At 38.1% G+C, this 20604-nt stretch overlaps 2 protein-coding genes across 12 annotated transcripts in view; one reads left to right on the top strand and one right to left on the bottom strand.

Annotated features, from left to right (window-relative positions):
• Positions 1-16353, bottom strand: part of C15H1orf112 (chromosome 15 C1orf112 homolog) — a 42926-nt gene extending 26573 nt beyond the window's left edge. For 9 of the 11 annotated variants that reach the window (XR_005093010.1, XR_005093014.1, XR_005093012.1 and 6 more), the window contains exons 1-10: positions 16155-16353; positions 12665-12704; positions 11918-12006; positions 10904-11008; positions 10209-10349; positions 9267-9429; positions 7401-7485; positions 5681-5819; positions 1861-1941; positions 439-503 (exon numbers count right to left, since the gene is read on the bottom strand). Coding sequence is in view for 6 of the 11 variants with exons in the window: in XM_037211312.1 (XP_037067207.1) it covers positions 439-503; positions 1861-1941; positions 5681-5819; positions 7401-7485; positions 9267-9429; positions 10209-10349; positions 10904-11008; positions 11918-12006; positions 12665-12704; positions 16155-16265 (1019 nt within the window). In the remaining 5 variants the exon portion in view is untranslated. Of the gene's footprint in view, positions 1-438; positions 504-1860; positions 1942-5680; positions 5820-7400; positions 7486-9266; positions 9430-10208; positions 10350-10903; positions 11009-11917; positions 12007-12664; positions 12705-15019; positions 16116-16154 lie in introns of those variants that run through there. The other 2 variants (XM_037211316.1, XM_037211315.1) reach the window with 2 other exon arrangements.
• A 109-nt stretch (positions 16354-16462) lies between these two features.
• Mettl18 (methyltransferase like 18) lies at positions 16463-19098 on the top strand. Its single transcript, XM_028864412.2, has 2 exons — positions 16463-16550; positions 17661-19098. The coding sequence occupies exon 2, from the start codon at positions 17866-17868 to the stop codon at positions 18961-18963; it is 1098 nt and encodes a 365-aa protein (XP_028720245.1). The 5' UTR covers positions 16463-16550; positions 17661-17865; the 3' UTR covers positions 18964-19098.
• The last annotated feature ends 1506 nt before the right edge of the window (positions 19099-20604 follow it).

Here is a 20604-nt window from a genome sequence, read left to right as displayed (position 1 = left end):
ACCATTCCTCCTTCTATTGTGTTCCATTTGCTGCTAAACCCTCTAAATTAACGTTATAATTCTCAGTAAATTTCCAGATCTACCAAAACAGAACTATGCTGGTATAAAATGTGAATATACATTATATTTGATAATCTGTATCTATACATGTGTGTATATGTTAGTATCTGTATGTGTACATGTATATATGTGTACATACATGCATATATACATATATATAATATATAAAAAATGCACCCATATATAAATGCTTTGGTATTTATCACATGGACTGTATCCTTCAAACGCTTCTACCTCCCAGTATTTTATGCAAGTAGGTAAAACTTTACTGAAACATTAAGAAAAATCATTCTAATGTTTTAGTTAGGTAAGTATGTATGTTTACATGAAATGAGTAGCACTGTTACACTTTAGTAACCTTAAAGCACACCTTTTTACCTGTATATCTGAAGATAAAGCTGGTGCAAAATACAGCAAGAATCAGACAGGAAAGGAAGAAATTCCTAAAATAAAAAAATTCTATTCATTCTTTGTATGTCACATGACTTTATAACTCATATCCTCCCCCATAACATACAGAATAAAAACTTGGAGATGCCACATTCAAATATAAAAAAAAGCTTACATGAAAATAGAGCATGGATGAGGCTAAGCACCCAAACTCCTTGGCTGCTAGAGCCACTGTCACCCACAATTAGCAGCTCTCACTTACTGAGGACCATCTCTGCTGTTCAGTTTTGGCATTTCTTGTTTTGTTTGTTTTTCCTTTTGCTTGTTTTTTTAAATTTTGTTGGAGGGGGGGTTGTTATTTTTTATTTTATTTTAATTTTTTTAAAGAAAGAGAAAGAATATAAAGTTGGGTGGCATGGAGGTAGGGGGTATCTGGGAGGAGATGCCAGAGGAGAAAAAAACAAAATTTTCAAAAACCTTAAAAAAAAAAAAAAAAAAAAAGACATCAAAGTAGGAGGGGACTTGGGAAGAAGTTCTGCAGGAGAGGAGGATGAGAAAAATTAATAGACAGTGAAAATGACCAAAATGCATTATATATGTGTATGAAACAACCATCAAAGAACTAAAACAAAATTAAATTTTTCTTCCACACACTCTTGGAGAACTTATTTATTCTTTTTTTTTTTTTTTTCCTTTTTGATTTTACGAGCCAGGGTTTTTCAATTTAACAGCCGTGGCTGTCCTGAAACTCTGTAGACCAGACTGGCTTTCAACTCACAGAGATCCACCTGCCTCTGCCTCCCAAGTGCTGGGATTAAAGGCTTCTGAGCCACCATCGACAGGCCTTATAAATAGTATTTAAATATAAACTATGTCATTTGCTTCAAATTGATTTATGCCTATAGAAAATGATTAACTTACGAATTTTCAGAAAATTAAATAAAAATATCAATGATGATGCTAACAATATAAGTAATATAATAGATGCTCAATATTTAATAATAAATAGTATTAAACCGTAAGATCTTCAAAATTAACTTCAAAAATACACTCAAAAGACTGGTTTGGGCCAGCTGAGGAGAAGGGAGATGGTTCACTAGGCAAGAATACATGCCAAGAAAGCAAAAGGACCTATGGAAGCCAGTCATGGCGCAGCATTCTATAACCCTCGCATTGGGAGACAGAGCGAGACAAACTCCCAGAGCTCACTACCAAGTCTACACAAAAGGTATAGGTTCAGGGAGAGACCTTGCCTCATAAAACAAGGTGGAGAGGAACCCAAGACACACTCCATGTCGACTGCTGCCCTCCACATGTGTACACTCATGCAAGCCCACCCTGCCATACACAAAAGGACAATTTAAAATTTCTGTTTGTTTTACAGTTATGTATTATAAAAATGAACCTTACCTTAGTGTAGTGCAAAAGGGAATTAGCAAAGAAACGACACAATTTGAGTGTTTTCTGAAATATTCTGTAGTCAGCATTATCCTGTTCCATAAGGAAATAAGTATAATAACATAAAATTAGCTAAACCTGTAAATGAGACAAAATTTTCTAGAGTGACTTAGCAAACAAAGTGATTATAGAAATTTTCATGAAAATGTAATTATTCTCTGTATTATTTATTCCCACCAGTTAATAGGATACTTTATGAATTCTGCATTACTAAAAATGAACTTGTAACTTATCTTACTGATTTGAAAGTGAAATTTAAATAATTTATTTGCTATATGGGGATCAAATTAATCAAAAAGAGGTGATTAATATGTAAAAGGTAAAAGAAAAGGCAATGGGAAGAAAAGAGAACACAAACAGCTGATGAGCAATACTGAAAAAATTTCAACCTAATTATGTATCTTTAGGGAAAAAGAAGGACAGAAGACTATTTGACTAGCAAAGCTAAAAAAGACATGATACATGGTATTCATGAGCTGGGGAGAAAGGGGGTTAATAAGGACTTTCTCTAATTGCTAGTGGAAGCATAAAATAATACTGTTCACTTATATCAGGAGTTAAGCTGTTAAAATTCTTTGACTAGCAACTTTGTTTCTGGATCTACACAGCACGAAAATACTGCACCAAGTATGTAATGCAATGTTTTTGAACTGAAGGGAGCCAAGCATCCATCATACAGAGTGATTAAAAATACTAGACATACTCATCTACGATAATCCCATATAGTATGAAGAACAGGGCAAATATACTGTCATGACACAAAAATCTCAAGCACTGATAAAAGAGTTTTAAATTAGCACCATAAAAAATCAAATGAATTATCTTTAACTTTGAGAATTATTTCACATGAAAATAATCTATCTTAACATTAATGTTAACTATGTTTAGTTCTTTTCCCATTATGGCAAAATCCTAATTTAATCTAATCAAAATCTGAGTTATCCATTAATGGAATAATCTACTTACATCTGACTTTCATTACAAATAATTAGAAATGGTTTTCTGCAGTAAAAACTGTGTGAACAGAAATTCACATTTCTTTTTATATGATCGACATGAACTCTGCTATACAGTGCTTTCCAAGTAAAAAATGCAGAGAATAAAAGCTGGAGGGATGACTGACTCAACAGATATAGGTGCTTGCCACACAAGCTTCAAGATATGAGTCTGATCCCTGGAATACACATAAAAGTGGAAGGAGAGAACCAACTCTACATAACTGTCCTCCGACCTACACACACACACACACACACACACACACACACACACACACACACACACACAGCATGAAGCATGCCCCACTCCCCTAAGTAATTTTTTTTAAGAACAGAGATTAAAGATGAATCCACTCTAATGTTAACTTGTATCAGCAGACTCTCTTAGCAACTTGACACTGTCAAGAAGAATGAAATAGAACACATTCTCAACCAGTTCTTTCCTGTGAGAGTCTCAGCAACTGTGGGAGGCAAAAGGACAGTTTGGATCAACACAACTAAGTAGCTAGTGTTGATTCAAACTTTTTTTTTTTTTTTTTTTTTTTTTTTGGTTTTTCGAGACAGGGTTTCTCTGTGTAGCTTTGCGCCTTTCCTGGAACTCACTTGGTAGCCCAGGCTGGCCTCGAACTCACAGAGATCCGCCTGGCTCTGCCTCCCGAGTGCTGGGATTAAAGGCGTGCGCCACCACCGCCCGGCTGATTCAAACTTTGGTAGTCTGACCCTGAGTAGTTTATCTTAGGCATACTGAAGCAAAGCACAATTTGGCGAAAATGTTCCTGGTGATATTTAACTCAATCCCATGTACACAGTAAGTACACACGAGTCTCCTTGAGGAACAAAGTAAGCTTAAGAAAGAGCCAAAATGACCACGCTGAAACTCTTTGTAAAGTACATGTGACATCTTCCATAAAGATGGGTTCTACAGACTGGGCTGAGAGCATGCCCTCACCTTATCTCTGCTTGTGACTTGACCTAGGCCTTCCCTGACTTTAGAACTATAGAACTAGATTGCTGCTGTTTCCAAATGACTTCATTTTAGGTATTCTGTTGTTAAAGGAATAGTAGACTACTATAGATGATTACTGCTTGGGAAGACATCCTAAATATCAATAGTGAATAGCATACTAAACTACATGAGTGAAAAGGCTAGAGACATATAAGCTACCCCAGAACTCCCTTTCAGTCCGTGAATAGAGTTGGTCACATTTATCAGGCCAAAATTTGCACAACTAAATAAAAAAATGATAATCTGGTTGAGAAAGTTTTAATTTAATTCTGTTTTTATATAGCCAATTTATTTAAGATAATATATATATTTACATAATTAGCCACTCTGATCTAATCTAATCTAGGAACCTCCCAGACTTTCTTTCAGCTTGCCACTACAGGCTATACTATTTTTTGGGTTTTCCCTATCTCCTGGCTGAGAACTACTAATTGGTGAGTCTGCAGCATCAAGCAAAAAGGGAACTGAAAAGAAGGCTGAGACTGAAGATAGGTCTGTATCCATGGTTCTCAACCTTCCTAATGCTTCAACCCCTTAATACAGTTCCTCATGTTGTGGTGACCCCCAACTATAAAATTATTTTCATTGCTACTTCATAGCTGTAATTTTGCCACTGTTATGAATCATAATGTAAATATCTGTGTTTTCCAATGGTCTTAGGCGACCCCAGTGAAAGGGTCATTTGACCGCCCACAGGTTCTGAACTTCTGGTCTATATCAGGTGAAAAGGGGGACAAGTTCTCTAACATTGACAGGATACAAAAGTAAGCTCTCCTATCAGCAAGGTCTTGAGAACCAGAAAGGGAACCAGGAACTGAAAAAACAAAAAGGGGGAATGAAGTCATCTGAAAAGAGAAAGGGAAAAAAAAGATGAACAAGGTAAAAAAATACAAACCTCTTCCTACAACTATCCTTCACTTCTGTATGTTTCAGAACTCCTTTCCAGATTCCTATGTTCCTTTGGGTTCTGTCCTTCCAGATTATCCCTGGTGCAGCAGTACCTGCCACCAGTCTGGGAACTTTGATAAACCTTCTACCCTTCTATCCCCAAGGCTGTTTGGTAGGGAAGAACACATACACAAAGGAACCTTCTATCAGCTGTAGGTCTACAAGAGGAGCCATATTACTGCCATTTGGGGAAGAAACAGTCAACTCATCTTCCCATAAAAACTACACATTAGTTCCTGGGTCCATCAATTCTGTAAATCAAGGGATGTTTAAAAAACTTACAATTAGTCTAAATCAAAAGTCACTGTGCTTCTATAATACTTATATGAAGATGAACTGTAATCTCCAACAACACTATTCCACATGCTTAGAACACAGTCTTATTTCATAGAGGTAATGCCAATTCAACAATGTAACTTCCTGAAATCAAAAGAAATGTATCTATCAATTTTGAATAAACACACACACACACACACACACACACACACACACACACACACACACTGTTAAAGGTTGTATTGTATTAGTGACAGAAAGGTTGACAATCTCTACATTAGGAAGACCTTAAATAAATGTAAAACAGAGAAAAGTTCTGACCAACCAATTATGTATAAACGATGGGCAGGTAAATGCTATAGGAAATGAAAGAAGTGAATGTAATACAATGTTCTAGGTAAAAAGTAATTATGAGTTGTAAATAATTCTACAGATTCTTTAAGAGAAAATAATTAAAACACTAGACCATACTCTTTGTGTTCAAATAAGATTTAGTAACTGCCCAAATACTAACTCCCCTTTGTAGTGTTGTTAGATTACATTTTACCTGTGCAGCCGGCTGTACCATCTGCTCAGCTAACTGTAAACAGGAATGGAAGGAGAAAACAATGTCTTCACACAAGCTAGAAATAATTTCCTTGTGTTTCAACTGGCTCTTTATAACCGACTGATGTTTAAGGCTCTGCCTAAATGGATAAAAAGAGAAGAATAAAAATCACCAGAAGTGACATGTGATCACATCAATCAACTCAGACCCAAAGAACACCTACTCTATAGAATATTTTCATCAACACAATGTATTATATATTAAACACGGTACATTTAAGATGTGCCAGCTTTACCTTCCAAGCTAGTGGCTAAATTTTTGTCTTTGTAAAATATTAATTGAATTTCTATTTGTCAGGCAATCTGCTGGGTCTTGATGATTAGAAATAAATCAAATGGACATCATTTTTGCCCTATCTATATGGAATAATATAAGAATGTTAAATAAACGTGAGAACAGAATAATTAGTTGTGGTAAATGCTAAGCTGAGAAAGCCCTATGTACTATGAAACAATGACTAGAATGTTAACGCTGCACCCGGGAACTAAAGAAAAGCAGAAGCTTACAGTACAGAGCAGGAGAGAGGAACAGCCTCTGCAGAGGGCAAGCTGTGGAAGGCCTGGGACAGGGGAACTTCCTGCATCTGAAGAACTAAGAGCAGAGAGCAGGCAGCAGCAGAGGGGTTGGTAAAGGAAAAGTGTCCAGAAAAGCTTAAGCTGTTGCTCTGTATGGCGGGAGACTTTAACAAGCTGGGTGATATGATCCAATTTAAGTTTTAAATCTATCACTCTGAAAACAGAGCACTGGGAAGGAGCAAGATGAAGGACAGATGACAGCAATGCTGACTTGGTGGGGTGAGGACAGCCATGTGGTTAATTCACTGAGTATTCACAGGGTGTCGGATGAAGTTTCAGCAATTCACAATGGTGAACTCAATGTTCAGTGCAATACTATCAAAGCAGTGCTATCATTATCCTATTTTAAGATGAACAAATTAAGGTTCAGAAAAACTAACCAAATTGTCCAAAAACTCAAAAGGACTCAGGTACACATATTTATGGCGAACAAGTGACACTCCTATTACTTTTTTGCAAGTTAACATTCTGAGGGAACAAGAAAGGTACCTAAAAGGAGTTACACCAACTTTTCATACATTATACATGAATAACAAAGTAGCTTAATTATTCGTGCAGTAAAGGATGCCTCTTCTCACCCCTCAGCATCTAATAATTACTATAGGTACTCTCCCTATTAGCCCTTATAAGGCTTCAGTTTAAGTTCAAAGTCTTTGAAAAGTAGAATTAGGGTTGAACAAGTCAACTGTATATAGCAAAGATTACTGTCAACTCCAAATATAGTTACTAATTCCTGACTTACACATGCCATATTTGATATTGATAATTACCTAACAATGGTAGTAGCAAGCACATGATTCAGGCATACTTTGACTCATAGTCCATTATTTCAGAGCTACCAGCTAACTAACTACAACTGTAGGGTTTTTTATTTGTGGTTTTTTTTTTTTTTTTAAGATAGCAGTATAGAGGAGTGCAGTTTGGTTTAGAAGCTATCTGTACAATATCTGAATTATCATGCAGCAGAGCCAATGAGTATTCATACAACCACATAAAATTTTTCAAATGTCATCTAAAAACCATGGACTATTTAGAATTTGAGATACAGAAATTACAGTATAGAAAAGGAAATCTAACAAACTTACTTAATTATAAACTTCCATGTATTGGCATGAAATGCTTGGTCCATACTGGAGATAACAGAGCAGACATCCAATAAGGAATGAATAACTAAAAAGAAAGATAACAAGCCTCTCAGGATAATCAAATGTTATATTAGATAATACTCTTTCATATTTAAATGGATCAAGTGAACACCTTCATACTTGACTGAATTAAAGTATGTACTAGTTTGAAAATAACCTGGTCAGCTGGGCAGCAGTGGTGCACACCTTTAATCCCAGCACTTGGAAGGCAGAAGCAGGAGGATCTCTGTGAGTTCCAGGTCAGCCTGGTCTACAAGTGAGATCCAGGACAGCCAGAGCTACACAGAGAAACCCTGTCTTGAAAAATCAAAAAAAAAAAAAAAAAAAAAAAAAGAAAAATGAAAAGAACCAGGTCAAATAATTACTGAAAATAAATGTTATATTTTTAAGATTTCAAAACTAAAGAAATATTGATTTTGCAGTTTATAGCTACCAAATGACAATTAAAACCAAAAACGTTCAGTGGAATAAAAGTTATATCCTATTGTAGTTGAAATATTCTATAGATACAATTCTAATTAAAAAAAAAAAGACATTGCTGAGAAAACTTAACAAGAACAACTAATTTACACTAACTTACATTCATCAAAGTGTTTTATTCTGGTTGTGCTAGATAACTGGCCCCAACCGGCCCTCCTAAAGCCATAATACTATCTTCGGACATAGATCAATAACTTGATTTGATAAAAGGAACAATAATCAAAGCAAAGCAAACCAAGATTTGGTGTGCTGGGACTTGTCCTCCCTTGCTATTCTTGGAAACCCTAAAGCCACAATGATGATTGAGCCTGTGTTAAAATGTACATGACTTTCTCACCACTTCTGCCTCAGCAAACAGCTAGAGGTGAGTGAAGTTCTTAGCTGTAAATGCACGGATGAGCCAGCTGCACAGAAAATTACTGCAGATAATGCCAGTCTAAGTTGCAGGCACATGGAATTGTGAATAAAACATTTTAAACAACAGATTTTCAGGCTGATTACTTAGAGGGCAAAAGGTACCTAGTAAGTGCCCCCAAATCAACCTATTCTCTTAATACTAAAGTTAGGAATATAATCTTTGCTTTCCTATATTAGTGTATTATTTTTAAGCTCTAGATCATAACACATTAATGAGTGATGAAATCAATGACACAGATTTCAATCAGTAACTCTGTTTTGTGCTGTGTTCGTGAGACAGGGCTTTACTATGTGGCTCAGGCTTACCCTAGAACTTCTAAGCCCTCCTGCTTCATCTTCCCAAGTGCTGTGCAGGCCTGTGCCATCACACCTGGCTGATAATTAGCAAGTCTGTAGAATGAAATAGTACGTACAAGGCCTTGGGCTTAATTCCCAGCAAAGAAAAACAAAGAAATAATAGAGTAATAAACGTAAAATGAATATTATTTTCATATTAGTATCTTATACATTCAAACCCCCCCCCACCCCCACAGAATTCCAGAAAAGAATTTCAACTCCCTCCCCTCTTCCCTTTTTGTTATGAGTTAAGGAGATAAAAAACTCTAAAGGCTGCTTTCTCAGAATGTAGAGTAGCTTAAAGGGTAAAAATTTAGATGCATCCTTATTTGTTAAATCTTTTGTGTGAAAATTAGCTACTATATATTTTACCTCGATATTCAAATCTATAATAAAGTATAAAAACTAAATTTTACAAATGTAAAAGACGAAAAATTTATCTAGGAAGATTTAGATTATTTTTTATACATAACCAAGAGAGCATGCATCAACAGAAACACTAGTTTGATAACTTAGTTGATTAGTGAACTATAGCCATTTTTACCCTATTCTAATCAATGATTCTTTGCTCACCTTCCACCATCAACAAAATGTTATTTTCATCTACTGAAGGGCCCATGCAGACCATGTCCAGCAGTTCCATCAGCTTCTTCTGGAGAGAATAGGCCTCCCTAAAAAGACCCTGGAGAAGGTCTGACAGTAGGTGTAAGCGCCCAGAATACAGAGACTCACTATTCTAATCACAAAATATAAAAAAGGAGAGAAACAGATCACAAACAGCTCAAAATTCAAATTTATTTTAGCCCATACTATCAGAGACTGAGATCATCAATGTAATGTTCTGACAGAATCACACTTTATTAAATCTACTTTGATAAATCCAAGAATGTAAAAATGCATTTTAGGGCTGGAGAGATGGCTCAGCAGTTAATAGAACTCACTGCTCTTCCAGAGGACCAGGGTTCAATACCCAGCACCCACATGGCACCTCACAACTGTCTGTAACTCTAGTTCCAGGGGACCCCATACCCTCACATAGACATACATGTAAACAAAACACTAATGAACATAAAATTAAAAAAAAAAATTCAAATGGTGCATTTTAGCACTCCATCACCATGTACAAGTCTAGTTAATGAGCAATTTGTCATTTACCCAGCAAAACATCCATAATGAAACTGCCTGTGCCCTACAAATTCTAAGCCATCTTTTGTGCTTTAAAGCTGCTTCAGTAATGTTAAGATGAGTTAAGTAAGCCCCTTTGTCCAAACCTAACACAACAATTTCCCAAGATTCCTGTGGTTAAACATAACCATTTTTCTTCAGGAAGGGAAAAATTCAATTCCAAAACCACTTTTTATTCACTTGTGAAACAACTGTGTCTATCTTCACTCCTCAGAAAAGGCTATCCCAGTAATATCAACTAAAATGTAAACTCTTATGCATAAACACTTATTCAGTACTTCTGCCTACTGATTTCAGGCCATTTAAACTCTACACAGACCCATTACTTACCTTACAATGTACAAATGTCTTTTTAATTATATGCAGGATGGATGAGGGAAGACTATGAATATATTCTAGAATGACGGATTCCTGTGTGGTACATACATGATGAACAAATCCTGTAAGGCCTCCTAAGATCTGCGCCATTGTCTGGAAATAAGGAAAGGTTGGTTCAAGATATACTTTTATGTAAGTGACAAAGAAATTAGGCAGCATTCTGAGTGTTGGACCTATAGCAGTGACAAAACATTCTATGTCTCTCTCTTTTCAGTGACCTTCACACCACTTAGAATCATGACCAAATTCAGGGTGCTATCTTGATCTGTCTTCTAAGATACTTAACATAACATCATATAAAAATTCAGAAATTGTCTTTCAATACTTATTTAAGTCCATAAATTTAATTCTAGAATCATGCCATTTCATAAAGAATAAATGGTTTGTCTTTTTTTTTTTTTTTTTTTTTTTTTTTTTAATTGAAGACGAGATTTCACTCTCTAACCCTGACTGGCCTCAACTCAGTAATCTTCTGATTTCAACCTCCCTAATACAACAGGGAGGCATGAGGCACCACCCCTGCTACAAAAAACTTTTTTTTTTGAGACAGGATCTCACTATATAACCCCATCTGCCCTTAAAGTCAGGCATCTCCTGCCTTAAGTATGTCATGACACCCAGCTCCGTTCTCTTTCTAATACACTTACTTGTAAAATATTTCTTAGGGTGATCTGGATTTCTAAATTTTGGCTTGAGAGTTCTGTGGCTTGAGTAGTTAATTCATATATCATTCCATCAAACAATTTTATAGTCTGTGAAAACAAATCAACTTATAAACAGGAATAAAAATCACTAGAAAAAAAGACCTATCTTTGAAGGAAAAACGAAGACAACAAAATGGTCTGATTATTCACTAGTAACATCTACGCACTTCACAGTTAACCACTGTTCCTAATTTAAAAGGACCTTTATTGGAGAGTCGCTAAACAAAGCCTCAGGCTTGCTTTGCTTTTCATTTCTGTGGTGTCAATGTATTTAGTAATTGAAAAAGAACTCATTCAAAGTTCATTTGGGGGTCTGACAAGCACAGTACTACTCTATACAATAAAAGACAATGACCTTAATCAAACAAAACTCCTGGAGCTTTACAAGGGCATTTCTTGATATTGGTTATGAATTTATACTGAAGTCTTATATTTAGAACCCATTTATATATTAGTTTTTGTTTTGTGAGACAGGGTCTCTCTATATAGCCCTGGCTGTCCTGGAACTCTGTGTAGACCAGGCTAGTCTCAAATTCAGAAATTTGCCTGCCTCTGCCGCCCAAATACTAGGATCAAAGGCATGCGCCATCCCGGCAGGCATTGTATTTTGACTAGTTCACCTTTTTAAATATAAAAATCACTTAACAGTAATGAACTCACAAATAGAAACATCATGCAACTAGATTTATGCAGCTACGTGAACAGTTATCTAGTCCCCATGAAATGCTACACTACAGAGCAGCTTTATACACAAAAAGCTTAGTTGTATTATACCCCTAGTCTATGAGGGCTATCTCGAATTACTACAAATGGTGAACTATTTTTACTACTTATTTGCACTCAAATATGTTTGATATATTAGAAAAATAAGAGAATTAAGAAAATTAGGAACAGATTATACAAAGTTAAGACCAAATTTTAGTAACTTCTACAGTGTGTAAATTAATAAAACTGTACCTTTGGTAAAATTTGGGAAAAGACACTCTGTTCCAGTGTCAGGTGATTCACATGAGGCAAAAACTTATCAGTAATGATTTTCAAAATTCCTATAAAGCAAAAATAAGTTAAATGAGTATGGATACCTGTACTCAACAGGATCTACTACCATTAAAATACGTTTTTGAAAGATGTGTTTCCAAAATGGTGGAGATTCAAATTCTAACAATTATATAAACAGGTGCATATAATGACCTATAGCGGGGCTGACAGAAACGTAAGGAATGAGATGGCACAGTCCCCTCATCATCTCTCCTCGAAAAGTAAACTCTGTGTGCATGTTTGCATGTGCACGTTCATGTACACACATGCCATAGCATGCATGGACATCAGAAAACAGATTTCTTATAAAAAGTCATGAAAACAGATGGAGACTAAAAATTTTCCAAATGACAAATTTGTCATCATCTAGAGTCTACCCAGTAAGCTTTTTCTAACCCAGAGTACTTTCTAAATGACATTAAATATGTTAAGAGGCTGAAAGTTATAACAGACTGAAATGGTGTTTTATCTTGGTCCTATCAGAGCATAAAAATTTCAATGTGCTAATACATCATCAAAAATGGAATTTAAAACTTAAAAACACTATGATTAGAAGGAATCATCTCATTTTTATATAACAGAAAGTTACCAAAGCTACAATAAAGATTAAAATCTTACCTAATGACATTCGTATATACATCATACACACAAAAAAATTTTACTTACGTATATGTTCAATCCAACTCTCAGAATGCTGATACATAGAGTAAATATAAAATAATTAAGGAATAAATTCAAAAGGGACCCTTAAAATTTACCAATAATCCCTAAGAGACTAAAATTATACCCAAATCCCTGATTTCTTTTGCCTTTCAAAACTTAACATTTATCAAATAAACAAACATTTTATGAAAATTTTAAGGAAGAAGTTTCAAAACTACTTAGGGCTAAGAAACTTTCAAACTAAGTGCAGTCATGAGATACTTATGACTGATGGAAGACAGTATTGCAGTAATCCTGAATTCCTGCTTCTATGATAGAACAGAAACTCTCCTTAGCACTTCTGCCCTTTGTATCTGGCTTAATTCTGCACGTTACTTACCTACCTATCTTACCAGACTGAAAATCTTCTGCTGGTAGCAGGAGTTTGCAAATTGTTGCAACTTAATTATAATATGAGTTAACAATAAACACAGTATAAACTATACTTGTACATCACTAAGAACAAGTACTAATATTTTATTGTAAAAGCAATAAGAATCCTTGTACAATATCAAAAAAAAGTTACCCATTACTATCACAAAAATCCCTCTTCTGAACTTTAACTTTGAATATTTTGTAACTGCAATTAAAATGAGGTAATCTAAAACTTTTCAGTTCAGGAGGGAAGAATCTGCCAACTGAACAATTCCAGTTTAAATTCAGAAAGCCTGCTACTCCATAATATTAAGTTATGAGTAGGCAAATATTCAGATAATGACTGGACAATAAACAAAGTAAAAAATATGAAACTAGTTTTAGTAGGTGATAAGATTGTGATCTACTGCACTTTTCTTCCATTTGTTGTACAGGAAGAAAGTAAAATACCAACATTTGAAAAACTACTTGAGACATCTAGGCATTTTTATTGAACACATATGTGCCAGTCACTATTCTCAGTGGTGAGGCTAAAACAATGAGCAAAACCAAATGTCTGCCTCTATACTTGACAATGCAGTTAGGGAAAAAAATGAGGAAGGCGCAAAGAAGTTAAGGATCAAATGGTCTCCAGAAAACCATAAACAACACCATAAATGTAATAGGGTGGTGTGGCTAGCTTTATGTCAAACAGACACAAGCTAGAGTCATTTGGAAGGGGCTCTAGATTGAGAAAATGCCTCCATAAGAGTTGCCTGTAGGCCTATAGTAGTACACCCAACCCCACCCCGCCACTTTATTGAAAATAGATTCATTTCTCATATGATATATCTTGATTAGTTCCCCCCTCCCTCTACTCCTTCAAGTTCCTCCTTCCCTCCTCTCCCCTCAGGATCCACTCTGTCTCTCATTTGAAAAGAACAGGCTTCTAAGAAATAACAAAATAAATTATAACAGATAAAACAAAAACCATCACATCAGAGTTGGATAAGACAAACCAACAGAAGGGAAAAAACCCCAAGAGAAAGCACAAGAATGAGACCCACTCATTCACACATTCAGGAGTCCCATAAAGATACTAAGCTAAAAGAAAAGCTCTAATATATATATGCAGAGAACCTGACACAGACCCATGCAGGCCTTGTGCTTGCTGCTTCAGTCTGTGAGTTCATACGAGCTTTGCTCAATTGATTTGTAGTGTATTTTCTTAACTGATGATTGATGTAGAAAAGCCCAGCTCACTTTGGCCAGTACTCCCCCGGGCTGGTGGTCTTGGGTGCTATAAGAAAGTGCACTGAACAAGCCACAAGGAGCAAGCCAGTAAACAACTCTCCTCCCTAGGTCCCTGCTCTGCTTGAGTTCCTGTCTTGACTTCCTCTGATGATGAGCTGTGATATGGAGCTGCAAGATGAAATAAACCCTTTTCTCCACCAAAATGATTTTGGTCATGGTGTTTTACCACAGCAATTGAAACCCTAAGACAGGTTTCAGGGAGCTACATAAGATTGAGGACTGTGAAAAGGCTCCTCTAAGGAAGCAACTCTGAGAAAGGCCAGAATGAGATGTTGAAAAGGCTAGAAAACAAATTAGGCTGAGAACAAAGATTCTCAAGCAAGTCACCTTGTGGACTAAGTGTAGCTAGCTAGGTATGAAGGAAGGACCAGGCTCAAATTATGGGGAACCTTGAAGACAAGTTCTGACTGTATTCTTAAAATTAAGCCACATAGGTATGATGAAGAAGAAATAAAGTGAATTGTTTTTCACTCTAAACTTTGTAAGAATGGATTATAGAAGAGCTGTGTAGAAACAAGGAGACTATCACTAGTCCAGATTGTAAAGATTGAAATCACAGTGGCAGCAATGGAGACAGGTGGATTCAAGAAGTAATTTAGAATCAGAAACAAAAATTTGCTGGTTACAAAGTAGTATTCAAGGTTTACTTACAGAAGAAAACCTGGAAATGAGATCTGAGTTCTTAGTAGGTAGCAAGGTAAGGTAGAAATGGTGCTTTGAATTGAGTGAAGGTGCCTGTAAGATTGAGGGGAGAAAAACACTGTATCGTCATTCACTCTAAGCCTAGCATTATGCCAGGCACACATTACATAAATAAATGTCTTTGAGTAGGAAAACAACCGTTTCCAGGAGGAAATTCCAAATTCCTTCCAGGCTGGCACACACATAATTCCAACGCAGCAGACACAGGATCATTGCAAACTCAAGACAAACCTGTTTTGTATAGATAGCTAGTACCAGACTAGCCAGGGCTACATAGCAAGACCTTACCTAAAAAGCAAAATAACTCCGTATCTGCACAAGGAGTATAAAAAAACAGACACTGGTACCACACTGGATTTTTCCTAAGCTCTAATGAATGACTGCAACGTGCTAGACATACTTAAGTTATATTGATTGTGAAACACCATTGGTGCAGGGTTTGCACTCTAGAGAAAGTGATGGTCTTTTGGTTTTGGAGGGGTGTGGGGGGGGGTTGTACTTTTATATATATGGTGGAATCAAAGACATAATAATAAAATCACATGAAGGGGGTCGATTTCCAGTTACAATTACAAACACAAAGCATGACACTAATTATCATTTGCTCCTGACAGCACGCAATTCCATCGCGATGAAAGCCAAAACCTGATGTTCTCACTAAAAAAGGAAACAGAGGTTGGAAAGGGGAAAGCATGTTTGTCTTACAGAACATCCTTTAAAGATACGGTCCCACAGACTAACTACAACTACACCCTTCACTTCTCACACTTCAGACAACCGAGCGCCAGCGCGGGGCCGTGGAGCTCAGGCCTGGCATCCTCCCCTACTCGGCAGCCAGCACGGCCCATGGAAAAACGAAGGGACAAACAAACAAGGCATGAAGAACGCCAGTCATCTTCAGAAGTTCCGGTCGCAATCGTCCGACCATCCAGGCGGGCCTCGGCCCTGCACCCACTGTTGGCCTCGCTCCCTCCACCGCCACCCCGTAAAGGAATAGGGTTCGAGCCCGGCCACACGCCGCCCGCCTGGGGAAGGCTTGCCGCGGCCCGCCCCCTGCTCCCCAGCGTCCTCCAAGGAAGGATATGAGGAGCCGGGGCAGCGCCGAAGGCAGTTCCCGGCGGCACTCCTCCCGAGACCAGCTGCTGAATGTCTCCAGCACGACCCGGTTCGCCTCTGCATCGTCGTCCTGGGACATTCTTTCGGCGTCAGCCACGGAGCCGTGAGTCCAACTCCCGCCACAAGTTAGAACGGAGGTGACGCCGTCCCGGCAGGCTTTGGGAGCGCTCCGCCCACCTCAAACCATAGAGAGGAGGCCCCTCGCCCCCATCCACGCGCCGGAGTCTTCTCTAGCCGCCGGAGGACTCGTCTCGCTGGTGTGCACGGTGAGCTGATGCCGAGCTTCGCCGCGAGTTTCGGACCCCCCGCGTATTTCATTCACCCTGGCATCCGTCATTGGAGTGCTGAGACCAGAAGTCCTCAGGTTTGTTGTCCTCAGTGCCGGGGGCTTTGAGACTCTGCGCGTGGGGTCAAGGGTGAGCTGGACCTGTAACCGGGGATGACTCTCCGCCCCGCAGTGCAGAGGGGTGGGAAGTAGGAATGATTTTAGCGGTGCGACTTCTGTCTCTCCAGCTCCTGCCCAGTGAACAAAGAGCCTACCTTCCTGAAATGTGCACATAAAAACAGGTGTTATAAAAGTCTGGCACGTTGCTGAAAATGTTCCTATACAACTGATCTTACTTCCTACAGTCCTAGTCTTTATTCATTCCTCCTGTCACGTTGCCGTTTAAAATTACGGATCTGGATTAAATATCCAACCGTTTGGATGAATTTACAAACACCAGATCACACCTGTTCGTGTTTGAAAATAGGTGTCCTCCTTACTTACCCAAATAAGACCTTAAACTGTTTTTGGAGGCAGATTAACAGACAGAGATGAAGATGTATTGGAAATTTAGGGGGCACAAGGTAGCTGAAAGACACCGAGTACCTAGCTAGTCTGACCTGTCTAAAAATCTTGGGCTTTATATTTTGTTTTGGTAAAGGTAGTAGCTGTTATAGCTGTCTTTTGTTTGTTTTTATATTTTATCTTCTACTTATGAATGCTTAAGGAATCTGTATTTTCCTAAAACACCCCCTACACACACAGAGAGAGCTTTTTTATTTTTATTTGTTTTATTTTTTATTTTATTTATTTATTTTTTGGTTTTTCGAGACAGGGTTTCTCAGTGTAGCTTTGCGCCTTTCCTGGAACTCACTTGGTAGCCCAGGCTGGCCTTGAACTCACAGAGATTCGCCTGGCTCTGCCTCCCGAGTGCTGGGATTAAAGGCGTGCACCACCACCGCCGCCCAGCCTCAGAGCTTTTTTTTTTTAAATAATTATCATTCATTCTCTCTCTCTCTCTCTCTATCTCTCTCTCTCTCTCTCTCTCTCTCTCTCTCTCTCCCTCCCTCCCTCCCTCCCTCCCTCTCCCTCTCTCCCTCTCCCCCTCTCCCTCTCCCCTCCCCCTCTCCCTCTCCCCTCCCCTCTCCCCCTCCCCCTCCCCCTCCCCCTCCCCCTCCCCCTCTCCCTCTCCTTTTTCCCCACTTCCAGGGCTGAATTGAAAGAGGAACAAGGAACAAAGGCCTCTGAACAGTCTTTGGAAGCCTCTCTAAATATATCCAGTGGTGGATAAGCAGCTAATGAACATTGATCCCAACAGAACTAATTGTGTGAATCTATTAAGTTAAGCTATTAAATCCCATTTTGTAGTTGAAGCATCATCCTTTGGTAAAGATTGTGTGCATATAATAAGAGGATGGCCTTTCAATTCAACTTCAGTATAGAAGAAGATCTGGAAAATAAATTAACACCCCTTGGAGATGGAACTTTGACCCTGGATTCATCAAAGGAACCATCAGTCTCAAAAAGTCAAAAAGGAAAGCAGGACAAAAAGCGTTCTGCAGAACTGTCAGAGTTGCTTCCAGATGGCTTGGAAAATACAGCTGCCTCTGAAGACACTGACCACCCACTTGGTGCAGCTGACCGGTCAGGTGACCCGGAAGCATGTGAAAAACAGCCCTTCTTGAGAGTTGCTAAAGAACATGCTATGCCTAAAGATTTAAATCAGGTCTTAGAAAATAAAGTTATGGAAATGTTGCCAAGTACCCAGCATGTTAACATAACAGTAGTGAAAACCATCTTGTTGAAAGAAAAATTCCCTGGAGAAAACATAGTTTCAAAAAGCTTTTCTTCTCATTCTGATCTGATTCCAGGTGTTTATGAAGGAGGCTTAAAAATCTGGGAGTGTACCTTTGATCTCTTAACTTATTTCACAAAGGCCAAAGTGAAATTTGCGGGGCAAAAAGTGCTGGATCTTGGCTGTGGATCAGGATTGCTTGGAATAGCTGCATCCAAAGGAGGAGCGAAAGAAGTTCATTTTCAAGATTATAACAGTTTGGTGATGGATGAAGTGACCTTACCTAATGTAGTTGCTAACTTCCCTTTGCAAGATGAGGGTGATGATGTAAATGAGCCAGATAGGAAAAGACAAAGAGAGTCAAAAGTAGCCCAAGCAATAAGTAAATGTCGGTTTTTCTCTGGGGAGTGGTCTGAGTTTTGTAAGCTTGTATTAAGTGAAAAACTGTTTGTGAAATATGACCTCATTCTCACTTCAGAAACCATTTATAATCCAGATTATTACGGCACTTTGCATGAAACACTCCTCAGACTGTTGAATAGGAATGGCCGGGTGCTTCTGGCCAGCAAAGCACATTATTTTGGTGTTGGTGGCGGTGTTCATCTCTTCCAGAAGTTTGTAGAAGAAAGGGATGTATTTGAGACTAAAACACTTGAAATAATTGATGAAGGTCTCAAGAGGTTCCTGATTGAAATGACTTTTAAATACCCCAGTTAATATGCACTGGGTGGCCTAATGGAATAAACAGAATAACCCAGAACTTATGACTGTTTAATTTCTTTTTTATTATTATTTTTTCTATAATTATGTTGTTTGTATGGTTCTGCTTATTAAAATAATAAGCCAAGTAAAGTAGCAGCCTTGTGTTTTCCATGTAAAACAGCAAGTTTGCCTGAGAAATTAATGAGCTCTTGAATCACTTTGTATGAAAGTTCTTTCTCCACCTTCATTCAGTTGACCTTTCTGGTCTGTAAGCTCCTCAAAAAAGAAAGGGCCAGGCAGTGGAGGTGGTGGTGGTGGTGGTGGTGGTGGTGGTGGTGGTACACACCTTTAATCCCAGCACTCGGGAGTCAGAGGCAGGGAGTTCAAGCTCAGCCTGGTCTACAGAGTGAGATCCAGGACAGGCACCAAAACTACACAGAGAAACTCTATCTTGGAAAAAAAAAATTTAAAAAAAAAAGTTTTTGAGGCAAATAAGTACCTCAATTATGCAGGTAAATTAAACTCTTGGTGAGAGGATCTTCTATGAGGCCTTTCTAGAAGCAGCAGATGCTCAAGACATAATGTCAGACCTTGGGAAGAGAACCCACCAAAAGTAGATGGTAACAAAAATGAAATTCTATCCTGGGAACTAGATACTAAATACAATCATTCAAGATTATCCTGGGGTAACAACTCAAAGGAGATGCATTTGCCCATGACAGCTGGCTACAAAGAAGATTTGAGGTAAGAAGTTTGATTATAAATCTAGTCCAAGAGAATGATGCCTAGAAAGATTTATGGAATAAATTGTTTAATCATTTAAGAAGGCATATATGTTCAAGCAGTGAGTTTTATACTCCAATGTCAATTTTCCATAGCACATAAAAGCCCGCTAATATGTACAGTCAGTGGCTGTTAATTGAATACACACACACACACACACACACACACACACACACACACACACATATGCCTAAAAACACATTTCCCTATCAGTCAAACAGGGCTTGTGATAGTGGCCCTGTAAAAGTAAGTGAATGTTAGGTATCATGGACCAATTACACTTCCTGTGTATGAGTAAAAAACTCCTTAAGAACTTATTTTTAGATTTTATTTGTATTGTTTTAAGTTGTGTGTGTGTGTGTGTGTGTGTGTGTTACACACGTGAGTGTAGTACCCATGGAGTGGGAGTCCAAAAGAAGACATCAGATACCCTGGAGCTGGAGTTACAAGCAGTTATGAATGGCCCTACATGGGTGCTGGGAACCCAACTCAGGTAGGACACGAAACAAAGGACTGCTGATTGTTGCCAAAACAAGTGTGGTTATGGCTTTATCAAAAGGCATCTTCTTAGGCCAGGACAATATGGCACCATCCCTGAAGTGGCCTTTGCAATCCGGAAAAGGTACAGTACCCTTTTCTTCGAAAGCAGCTGAACAGGCAGTGGGCCAATGGCTTCTGTTGTGCAATGGAACAGCAGCTGAAAGCTCACACCTCTCGATAGTAGACTGGCATTTAATAGAGGGATGTGGAGAAGAAGGGGATGCTGAGATGAAGCCATATATACACAGCCAAGAAGAATGAACAGCTGAATTAAAAAGCCATCAACAATTTCCAGAATTTAAAATCCTGAATCATGACATGACACTAGTGGAA

The sequence above is a fragment of the Peromyscus leucopus genome, chromosome 15, assembly GCF_004664715.2.
Source record: "Peromyscus leucopus breed LL Stock chromosome 15, UCI_PerLeu_2.1, whole genome shotgun sequence".
Classification (NCBI taxonomy): Eukaryota; Metazoa; Chordata; class Mammalia; order Rodentia; family Cricetidae; genus Peromyscus; species Peromyscus leucopus.
This window is presented reverse-complemented; position numbering and strand designations above follow the sequence as displayed.

Coding starts and splice junctions, on each gene's coding strand:
- Mettl18 (XM_028864412.2), top strand. CDS start 17,866: ATGGCCTTTCAATTCAACTTCAGTATAGAAGAAGATCTGGAAAATAAA.